This window comes from Topomyia yanbarensis, chromosome 1 (assembly GCF_030247195.1).
Source record: "Topomyia yanbarensis strain Yona2022 chromosome 1, ASM3024719v1, whole genome shotgun sequence".
Taxonomy (NCBI): Eukaryota; Metazoa; Arthropoda; class Insecta; order Diptera; family Culicidae; genus Topomyia; species Topomyia yanbarensis.
In genome coordinates, this window is record NC_080670.1 from 27,392,321 (window position 1) to 27,404,397 (window position 12,077).

A 12,077-nucleotide genomic window follows, 5' to 3' on the forward strand; every position below is an offset into this window, starting at 1 on the left:
TGAGTATGCCACGGTCGAAATTGTAGCGACGCTTATCGCTGCTGGTTTTCGCAATGGATGAATGAATGCGTGTTTTGTGTATTATTTTGCACATATCGTATTATTGCGACGCAATCGTTTCTATGTCGGCTATCAGACGTTGAAATAATGCGCGCAATGTCACACAAGCTGTTATTCAAATTTCACACCATCTATGCGTTCGCAGCAAGGTTTCTCCCACAAATTTGCTGTTCTGTTGTGCAAGAAATAATGGAGACATGTATTTCCCATCAATGCTTAAAATAACCACACGCCGTACACGCTAAACAAATATTCATTATGACTTGTTTACCCCGTCAGCTACGGCATTACCATTTATGGATCTCTCCATGCCAACCCCGGATGTGCGATCAGCTGACAATCTATAGCTTCCAACCTCGATATTCAGCTTCATTGTATATGTAATGTTAAGCGATTCATTCGAAAATCACTGTCGACATTCGATCACGTTATCAAGTTTTTGTTATTTGCTGTGAAGGCAAACAATGAATGACAAAAGAAAATGTTTGCGAGTTTATTCGCACTCGGGTCCCTATCGATATCTGCGTTGAAGAAGCTAAACAACAGTTGTAGCTGTACCCATTTTTAAAATGGATCGAATGCAATTAGCATAAATTACACAAAAAATCATCTCTTTGTTTTTTGCATTAATAGAACTGGTCTAACTTAAACTGTATCGAACCAGATATATAGCAAGCAGTTTCACACTCTACGTCCTGTTCAATAGTTATCATTCTTTAGTTCGTAGAGTGAATTTGCCATTTGTTATTAATCAGGTTGGCAACTTCGTCAATAACCAACGATCTGAGAAGCTCTACGCTAGTAATTATTTTCGTAAATCATCCACCCGCAAAATTCCCAAACCAATCATTTCCGCCATCTGAGCTCCTGATACCATCATCGAAGCGGAGCATACGTGTGTGACGATCCGCGGCAATGTCGTCCCAATCACAAACCGCGAATGAAGCAGCAAGCGAGATATGCAAAAAAGCGAACCAACTTGCACCTCTCAAGGCCTTGGACGCATTCTCTTCGATCATTTAGCTGCTGCATGATTTGCTCGTATGTTTCGTCCGGAATGTTGTATCATCCATTCCTAGCTTTAGCTACAGCACACACTCTTAAGTCGTAGTTTTGGCTGTTTTTATGCCATTTACAATTCAGTCAGGTTAATTTTTTGCTGCTACAGTATCTATAGTAATTCATTTCAAAAGGGCACATAAACCAAATGTAATTCACTGAGTCTGTGCTATTACGAGTTGCCTCTTACAATAAACCGTGATATTTTCAGAAATTGCGCAGAAGAGTTAGTTATTAATAAAAAAACTTGCACCATTTATCGAAATAACAGAAGTTATTTTACATGGTTTCGAAAATAACGCATTGTTAATGTTTTGGACAGTTTCTCTTTAGTTTTGTAATTAAAAGGGAAATTAATAGAAATAGTTTTAAATCAATAGTTTTGGTCATTTTAAATGCCCATGAGGTTCGCTAAACAAAAAGTACTGATTCTTTAACTTTTTGTAGATGACGATTTAATCAAATGGCATTTTGTTGACTGTTGAATAGGTACTCTTGGATCTTAGCCCTACGCACAGTGGTCCCAAAGAGCAAAAAAGGGGGTTATTTAGATTGCGTTAAAAAGGTTGACTTTAGCAATATGGTGTCTTTGAGAAAGTTTCTTAGAGTAGAACTCCCCTTCTTTCTGTTTTAACAAATTGATGATTAATCCCCCTAATAGTGAGTTACGAAATTTATTTTCTTCAATAATTCAGATAGAGAAATACTTACTTCAGCAAAGTTGTAGAGAAACTCGTTACAAACATTTTACCTGAAGACTTAAACTCTCTATGTTTTAAGTTTTTTGAGATATGGGACATTATTTGTAAAAGGCCCCTTAAAACCAGTTTTTCATCATAAGTTTTCTTCTAGATTTTTTCCATTATATAAATGTTCTAGAACATTGTTTGGACTGCTAAACTGCATTACTTTGCCGAAGACAGAAACTTGCTATCGCTAGTATGTGTGGAGATATTCACGTTTTTTGATTGAAAATAGCTCTTTTTCAATGCCGATAACTTTTAAACGGGCAAAAACGGGCAAACCACTTTGTAAACAAATTAAAGTGCAAGAAAAGCACAACAAATGCTGGAAAAATCAGATCTCCCTAAGGCGGCCCTCTATGGAAATACTAGAGCTGAAGTTTGTCTCATTCCGTCATCAAATGCAATTGATTACTCGCCGTTTGGTTGCACTTGCGCCATTGTTATGAAGTAGGCGCAAAGGAAATGGTAAGTTTCCGGTGCCAGGCGTATGCATTGAGTTTTTGAGTAACTGTAACTTTTGACCCAAGCAAACAGAAGTTCGAATAATACTTAAAAAGCACACTTTAAAATTCACAAAAAGTTCTTAGCGAACTTTCAAGCTGCTCAAGCTTTAATGGAACTGCTTAACCCGCTATTAGAACATAAAACGTATTGGAAAATTACTTAAAACGAGAAGCTTATGCAGCTCCTTTATATCAACTTTTGGTTGCTTGCTCTAGTATTTCCATAGAGGGGGAGGGCCTTAGGGAGATCTGATTTTTCCAGCATTTGTTGTGCTTTTCTTGCACTTTAATTTGTTTACAAAGTGGTTTGCCCGTTTAAAAGTTATCGGCATTGGAAAAAGAGCTATTTTCAATCAAAAAATGTGAATATCTCCACACATACTAGCGATAGCAAGTTTCCGTTTTCGGCAAAGTAATGCAGTTTAATAGTCCAAATAATGTTCTAGAACATTTATTTAATGGAAAAAATCTAGAAGAAAAGTTATGTTGAAAAAACTGGTTTTAAGGGGCCTTTTACAAATAATGTTCCATATCTCAAAAATCTTAAAACATAGAGAGTTTAAGTCTTCAGGTAAAATGTTTGTAACGAGTTTCTCTACAACTTTGCTGAAGAAAATATTTCTCTATCTGAATTATTGAAGAAAATAAATTTCGTAACTCACTATTAGGGGGATTAATCATCAATTCGTTAAGACAGAAAGAAGGGGAGTTCTACTCTAAGAAACTTTCTCAAAGACACCATATTGCTAAAGTCAACCGTTTTGACGCAATCTAAATAACCCCCTTTTTTGCTCTTTGGAACCACTGTGCTACGGTGTGCTTTTTCAGCTTACTATTATATGGAAAATGTACAGGGGAAGGATTTTTGATTTGCTGTAGAGCTCGATGATTCGTCAGTGGGGTCGATGAAGTCAAAGCAAAATAGTAGATTTTCATTGTAAATATTTTGCTATGTATGTTCTTATAATTGCGAAATTATAATTATTGTAAGTGAAAATGTAGCTTATGTTCACAGTAGCCAACTCCATCATACACGAAATTCTGTATAGATAACATTCAATAGTCCGAAATAGGAAGGAAGCTATGGATTGTATTTAACAAACTAAAACACATCATAAGACTATACGTTTTGTCTCCGACTGTTTCTATTGAGCTCATTGCAAGTATCATTTCAGAATACGGAGAGGTGGAGTCCGCTACGTTTATAGCTTGTCGAAACTTCTCTCCGTATGTTTGCAGCGTATTTTGCGGTATTTTGCATACCGGATTTTTTCGAGGAGCTAAAACTGTTGTGCACTATTCGTTTTGAAAATTCAGGACGATAATTTCCATTGGCACCCTAATGCATATACAATTACGAAAGGGATGTACTTGTATGCAGGTGACTTTCTTGAGAATAAGCAAAATTATCATTTTTAACCACCTCGTGAGCTGCACTGCCGTTCTACGCATAACCAAACACAAAAATGTTAATACGGAATGCTCTGATGATTTTTCGAGGACTCGTTTTAAGCTACCCTGTACCTGGAAAGGTACAGTGTCAAAGTGACAGTGTACTTTGATGAATTATCATTGGAACTGGCAACGCAGAACGCCAAGCTGTTTATTATGGTATCCTAGTGATATTTCTGTTATTCGTTTTTTTATTTACGTAAATTTAAAATTTTTCATTCGTCACGCTGTTATTCGTTTGAATTTCCTGATCTGCTTCTGAATTCTTTTAAAATGGCTATATTTGTGGTTTCGTGATTATGTGCAAAATCGTTTACTAACTACTTTTCCCGATAGATATGATTTAAAAAAAATTCTAATCGTACACAATTTCAGTATTCAGAAGCTATGTCGAACGTGAGTCGGTGGAATACAAATATGAAACGGTGGAATATGGTGAATATTCAATTCCATAAATTAAAGATCCAATCCATGGACGTCGAAATGTACAAAGGCACCGAGGTTAAGTTGATGTTGGGTTGCCTATCAGCGCTGGCCAGTTCCGCCCTGTGGCTGCTGGTGGCAACCTTCTTCAATCTGTCGATTTCCATAGCATAGCATCGTAGGTTCGACTATCGGTTTCAGTCTCGTCGTTCATGGAATGCAGGGACTCAAGCGGAACACTCGGAACGATCGTCGGATCGCGGTTCATTTCACCCGTGCTCAACGGTATGATAAGCGTGATGTTGTTCTGGTTTATTCGTAGATTCATTTTGAATGCCAGAAACCCGTTCAAGGCTAGGCTGTTATCATTGCCGCTGTTTTACGAAGCCACACTGGTAGTTAACGTATTCAGTATTGTGCATGATGGACCGAAGCTTCTCTACATGGATAACATCCCGACATGGATGGTGGTTGTTATTAGTGTTTCCATAGGACTGTTGGTTGCTGTCCTCGTGCAGCTTTTTGTCGTTCATTGGCAGAAGAAGAAAATTCTGAATCGAGACAAAGTCAAACGCACTGAGTTCACTGTCGATAATTCGGATTGTGATTCGTCGTCAAACGGAAGTCCGCGGCAAACAAAACGTCCACTTTTCTTGTTAGGCGATGGAAAAACTCTACCAGCCATTACCGAAACGACTGAGCTGGTAGCACTGTCCTCTTCGCACCAGCACAACGAATTGATTAACCCATTCATGCCCATGTTGTTTGTGGACAACAACGATTTTAAACAGCTATCATTTTTGATTGAGGTGAAATTTGCTGACAATAACAAGTAAGGCTGATGAATATGACTAATGCCTTTTATTTGAGTATTAAGAGGCACAAGGATCAGCTCTGGAACTGAAGTTATTGCAATTAGTCTGATTGGATTCCGATGGAGCAGTGCTGCCAGGGACAGTTTACGTTGACGACGGAAAATGAGTTTTTCATATATCTTCGTTATGTTGCAATATTATTGAAAATTGATAAAACTTATCGATTTAGACTGTCTTTGGCTACATTTTCCACGCAATTGGACTGCTGTAAATATTCTAGAAGAATTGTATTGAGCATTGGAAGGCAAAAATTGAGCAGCTTCTAGCACTGCGAGGGAAGCACCTATCTTTATGAAAAAAGGCCCCACCGTTGTCAAGGGAAAATAGTTTTGAATACCTATATGCCCTAGAAAAAAATTGGGCATGAAAGGGTTAAGAACAAACCAAATCCGTTCAGGATCGATCCGAAACTTGTGAAGAAAGCAGAAAACCTACTTTCAGCTTGGATAACACCGATCTGACGACAACCAGCCTAAATTACATCGATGAGTATCAGACAACGATTAATGGGATTGGACGCGTCGCCCTGAACTCGTACATCACCGGATTCAACTACGCAAAACAACGGAGTAAAAGACCAATCGAACACCATCCTGAATGGGAAATCTCTACTAGCCCCAAGAAGGGGAATACTCTTTCGATAGCCGATTACACACTGGTGACGCCAAATATTGTTTTGAACAGTACCGGCAAAGATCTCAGGAAAGAATATGGGAAGGAATATCATATATTAATCAATACGACCCTGTCTCCGAATTCGAGTAAAGTTCCTTTAATTAGTGGTAGGGAAGTTTCGGAAGAGAGCAGACACAATCCAATGTAGGAGGAAAATGAAGAAGTGTCGGCCGTGTTTTCGTTCCTGCAAATACTGACTGCGACGTTCGGAAGTTTTGCTCACGGTAGTAACGATGTACGCAACGCGATAGGACCACTCATTGCTCTCTTTATGATCTATCGGGAAGGCTCAGTATTGCAAAAGTCTGAAACTTCGCTACTGTACATTCTTTAGTTTTTTCATATTTTCAATAAACATACTTTTTGCTACATATCTGCAAAATAATCAAAAAATATTACAAATACTCCTAAATGTGTAACATTTACCCGACTTTTTCAAAGCTTCAGGATAAACTCAAGGCCTTGCTGCACTTTCGGTTGGCTCACAGCATACACAAACAAATCCACGTCCTGTGAACTGTTGTCCTCCAATTCCATAATGTCCTTGCTTCTAAGAGCCTGTTTATTCAACGATCTTGCATGTGGAGAAATTTTCGCGAACCTGTCTAGAAAACTAACTGCCTTCGCCAATGCTTCCTCATTCGCAACTTTGTCAATCAATCTAATTTTGCACGCTTCGTCAGAAATAAAAAGCATACCCGGTCATGGCGAGTTCAGCGTTGCTCCGCAATATTGTATTTCGCATCGAAGGCTAGAACCAGCGGCAATGCCGATCGTGTAGTTTGGTCGACACATCATTCGGTACTCACAGCATAATGAAAGCAGGCTACCACCTTCTGGTGCATGGCCATTGATCACAGCAATGGTTGGATACAGCTTGAACTAAACATCCTGCAGAGTAAACCCAGATTGTTTCCAGTCTTTCAGAGTTTTGTTTATACAATTCCATAATATCTAATCTGACACTGTTTTGGAGGACGAAGATTCTGAGATAGCAATCAGCAGCTCGAGATTAATCCTGTTCATCGGAAGGGGTGAGAGTTATGGTGGCATAGCCAGTTTTATGGTCACCCCCGGTCATAACTAGCTTGTCTGGAGCATCACAAGAGGAGCACTTTTTCGGCACACTTTTTATTGATAAAAACGATTAACCAATCGTACCTAAACCGAGAACGGGGCGAAAATATTGTGAACCTGAGAATAAATATATGACCACTGACTTATGATATTTAAATTCTAACTCACATTTAGAGAATCGATATGTTACCAAAGCGATGCAGCACGAAAATCTTAACAAAATTACGCCGTATCAGAATTTCTATCTATCTGATCACAATAAAAAAAATTACAAACTAAAGAAGCAAATTATGTTGTCAAATGAAAACATAGAACTGCATGCTTCGATTGAGATATATCAAAACGCGTTGCCATTTTTATTGATTTTTCAATGCATGCAACTGTCAAGCAGATATGAAGAATTGGGTTCTTTAAATCAAGCTTTCGGTGAGCCAAAAACTGATGACCAGTTTGTATGGGACCTTGGCGTATTTAATTTGTATTTGGCATAACTATCCCATGTGTATAGAAAATCCCATAGCACATGGGATATTTATGCGTATAGCGACAGTGCAGGTCTTATCAAAGTTTATTGCAATTGTATTTTGCTTTAATACTTTAATACCGGCACTTTTATAATAGATGACTTGCTTTAATGCCTATAAACGAAAAACAGTTGCATGTATATAGAGTATCCCATAGAACATGGGATTGTCTTGCAATTGGGAATAATTTACTGATGGCTATAGTAGAGCGATTTTCAGCACCTGCTTTGTGCGTGATAAGAAGGTAGACTGGTTAAATTGTTTACTGTGCACCAATACAACTTTTAATTTCAAAACTATATTTGACGGTATCAACAAAATTACGGATAACTGTTTTGACGACATGCTTGTTCGATCTACGGAGTGCGGTCGGGAAATCATTCATTTCTGCACCGTTATCGATGATGTTATCGTAGTCCCGGACGACAATACTGTATCTAATTTTTACAGGTGCACAGCGTAATCTGAGCATAGCGGATGCCATGTTCAAACATAGGAGGTACCATATCACGAAGTAAGTGATAGGTCTATTCTCACAACCCACAGCGTGTTGCAAATGTTGTGGTTAGAGATTTCACCAGGAAGTACCCTAAATTACCGGGTTTTGTTCGCGGACGTAAACAGGGTCAGATCTAGCTGTTGAACTACTATTACACTATCCATACATGGGAATCTCGAGCTCAACGTTATCATACTCAATAACGTGTTTACTATTGTTCTGATTACTAAAGTAATCTACATCGAATTTAACCATGAATGGCAATAGTACGGATTGTATACTATTCCCCCGAAAATCATTCCCCAGAAAGCCATTCCCCAGAATTCCACTCCCCAGAATATCATCCCCCAGAATGTACTATTCCCCAGAAAGTCATTTCCCAGAATGTACCATTCCCCAGAATTCCATACCCCAGAATGCACCATCTCCCAGAAAGTCATTCCCCAGAAAAGTTTAACTTTTTTTTTATAGATTCGATCTTTTCAAACGTACTACTCGTTCCCATTTCCATCGAACAACATTCTTCGATCACATTTGAAATGATTTGCATTGTGTTGAAACCGGAAGTTAGGATGACATTATTTATTCCGAATTTAAATAAAGAATAGCTAACTTTCCCGAAAAATCATTCCACAGAAGCTAAAATACCGAAGTGTTTTCCCCAGAAAGAACTATTCTCCAGAAAACTATATCCAGAATGAACCAATGCTCATAAGTTCATTCCACAGATATAACCATTTCCCAGACATTTTTTTTTGAAGTGGGAAATTTTGTTGATGAAAATCAAAACATTTTTTCATTATGTTGGTCATATTGCTCCGCTCGAAAAGTGTACTGGTAGCATCATTAGACAATAGCAATATTTTTACTTTTCTTTTAATAATATAAACATACATATAGGACAAATCGCAAAATTCAGTACAGGTGTGTTTTTCAGTGCCATTTAATAACAACCATAGAAAGCGGTAGCCTCTAGGGGCAGGTCACTCTAAGAATGTGTAACAAATGTGCATCAAATTGAAAAAAAATGCATTTAATTTCCATTTTCTGTATGGTTTTGACGTCTTACACGCAACACAAACAACATTGCACGCAACGCAAAAACATTGCACGCAACGCAAAATACATTATGAATTTCTATTTTGATGGAAATAAATGCATTTAATTTCGCTGATTTTTAAAAATGCATCGCAAGTGATCTGCCCCTAGGGTAGCCCCCTTCCTAGGATCCAAAAGAATGTAACAGTGTTATGTAAGTAAGGTTGTGTGGCGAAACGAAAACTTTGTACATTACCTAAGTCAAGGAACTGATACATGATGCACGATGTTAAGCTAGTACGGATAGGCCGTCGAAAGCGGCGGTTCCTCGCAAAAATATCGTTGCGCCAATTCGGCCAAAACACTAGCTACACCTTTTATACACGGTTCCAACCACTCATTTACAAATTAGTCAACCCTCAGGCCCAGGAGCAATTGGTGTATCCCCCGTATACTTGCGCGTATGTCAGTGGCGCCATAATCGCAAATACGACAGCAGTCCCAACTAATAATATATTCAATTCAAAATGATCGCTAACATTGACAAATAATTGTTGTCGAGTGTTATATCTGTAACTCTGTGCTATAAGTACCATTTGGCGTAAGGTATGAAAATACTTTCGAATGTATTTAGTGCAACCTATTTGAGTAAACCGAGCAATCGGGTGAATTGTACATTTGCGTACGAAACATTCCCAATACAAAAGAAAGATAAATGCTCTAAAAACCCGCGAAACCATTTGTGCATTCATTTCGATTTTAATATGGATTCAACCAAAGCTCCAAAGAAGGAATCAACATCTATGTTTGAATAAACCGGGCAGACGAAAAGATCACAAGTTTGCGTGCAAGAGTTGCTTGGCGTACAAATTCAAAGAACTGTTCATGTTTGAACGAAGGAACCAAGTCCTATGTTCGAGTAAACCGGCTATACGAGAGGATAATAAGTTTGCTTGCGAGAGGCCGCCGCTTTCGACGGTACATCCTCAGCAGCTTAACACCGCATAAGTTTCTTTAATTAGGTATGCGTAAACCTTTGGCTTAACCACAAATAATAAATAAAAACCGTAACTTTTCTGGGGAATGGGGCATTCTGGAGAATGACTTTCTGGGGAATGGGGCATTCTGGATAATGGTTTTCTAGGGATTGGTACATTCTGGGAAATGTCTTTCTGGGGAATGGTACATTCTGGGGAAAGGAATTCTGGGGAATGGCTTTCTGGGAAATGGCTTTCGGGGGAATGGTCTACAACCAATAGTACCACATTCCGGACAAGATGGAACTGAATAAGGGAAGGAAAATTCGTGATCTAACGCTAGATGTCGACCGCCAGAGAGCATGGAAGTGCAATGATGATGTTTTTATTTTCGTCTGTCAAAACACATTGGAAAGTAAATTCTGAATTTTTTAAATTTAATCAATATTATAATTAAATGTTATTTCTTCTAATGAAAAGTAATATTGATGAAGAAAATATGTTTCCTACCTCTGAAACATATCCAGATGGTAAATTTCTTGTTACTTCACTCACATTTGTTCTTCCGGTTTCAATTTATACTAAAATGAAATTCAGAGATTGAAATTTCGATAGAAAACACGATGGTGGGCAAAAATCACTGGATTAAAGAGTGTAGTTGTTGGTAGCCGAGGTTATCCACTGATAAGTCCAATTTCTAGATAAACATTTTCCATATTTAAAACAACCAACCTAACCTCAACAATACAAAAATAATTCCGGATCTCAATAATTCGTAATAAAATATTGAGTTCAACTGAATGTTTTGGTGTCAAACGAAAGAACGAGTGTTTTCTTATCACCTGTAATCAAGCTTTTTGTGAAACTATGTGATATTTATTTTAAAACAATTAAAATAGAACAACCATCCTATACCATCAATGCAAGAAAATGTTTTCATCATCATTTGAATAGTACCAAAAATGAAATCCAGTTGGCGCATCGAGCGAAAAAGTTTCACGTTTGAGAGCCAATAGGAAATTGTGATTTTCGTGCATAAACAGAACAAGTTTGTAGATCCCTGATGCGTTCAAATATGGAACGATACTCGTTCTATAGCAGTCAAAGTTTACACTGACTTTTATAGGAAACCGGACCAATCACCGTCGTTCATCAGTAGATATTTCTCTCTATGGTGTGTAATGCAATTATCTACCGATTCAAAACAGAGGGCATTTGCCATTTCCATTGACCGAAATCGTTTTCAAAATAGTTTTGATTACCGCCTTTTTCGTAGTCATTCGTATGAGATATGCTGGAAAAGTAGAGAAATTGTAATGACAATTACTTTTTAACCTTCCGGCAGTAGCGCTAGTGCACTACTTTAAAAATCTAGGGAAATTGTCGTAGGGCTCCAGCAGGTGTTCCTTCAGTGAGCCATTTGCGCGGCTTCCGGAGGGTTAAAGCGAAAAAAAAAACAGTTGATGTATGTTGTGTAATGGAACATAAACAGGATTCCACCGCGACCCGAAGGTCTCCTTCTACATTGAAACAGCTATCCTTGAAGTAAAGTCAGTCAAAAAGTATGTGTTCAAAATGAATCCCCAAAACCGTCCACCAGTCGCATGTCTGCACAAGGTATGTCTATCAAGCGTGCAAGGAGCACATTTTCATTGTTGAAGTCCTGCTGCGATTCAGTACTATTACTTGTACTACTACTACTAGCGCAAACTCACCTGTGAAATAGCAACCAAATCCTCGGTGTCGATCTGCGGCAGGGTCAACTGTTGCACCGCCAAATGGAAGGAGCTGACCGAGATGCAGGCCATATGCTTGGGCCGTACCTTCATCTTGGTCAGGAAGCGATCGACCAAGTTAATGGCCGCGAACAGGACATCGTTCGGCAGCTCGTACCAGACCTTGAGGCAGCGCAGCACATGGGCGGCGCCATCCCGGGTACCGATAGTAATCTCTCCATTCTGTTGTTGTCCGTGTCATCGAGTGTAATGTAGAGCGTCGTTTGCAGGTGCAAATAGAAATATAGAAAATACAATGTGTGTTAATGACCACTGCAAAGTTTGTAAACAAGAAAGGCAGTTTCGCCAGAAGGAGGTCATACCGCAGAAATGTGGAATCAGGATAAGACGGGAAAAATGAAATTTATTTTTAGGTATTATTTAATGTGTAAAA

General features: G+C 38.5%; 1 protein-coding gene across 1 annotated transcript in view; it reads right to left on the bottom strand.

The window, feature by feature from the left end:
- Nucleotides 1-12,077, bottom strand: part of LOC131677169 (cyclin G) — a 46,663-nt gene that overhangs the window by 7,255 nt on the left and 27,331 nt on the right. The window contains exon 4 of the mRNA XM_058956859.1: nt 11,624-11,866. Coding sequence (XP_058812842.1) covers nt 11,624-11,866 — 243 coding nt within the window. The remainder of the gene's footprint in view (nt 1-11,623; nt 11,867-12,077) is intronic.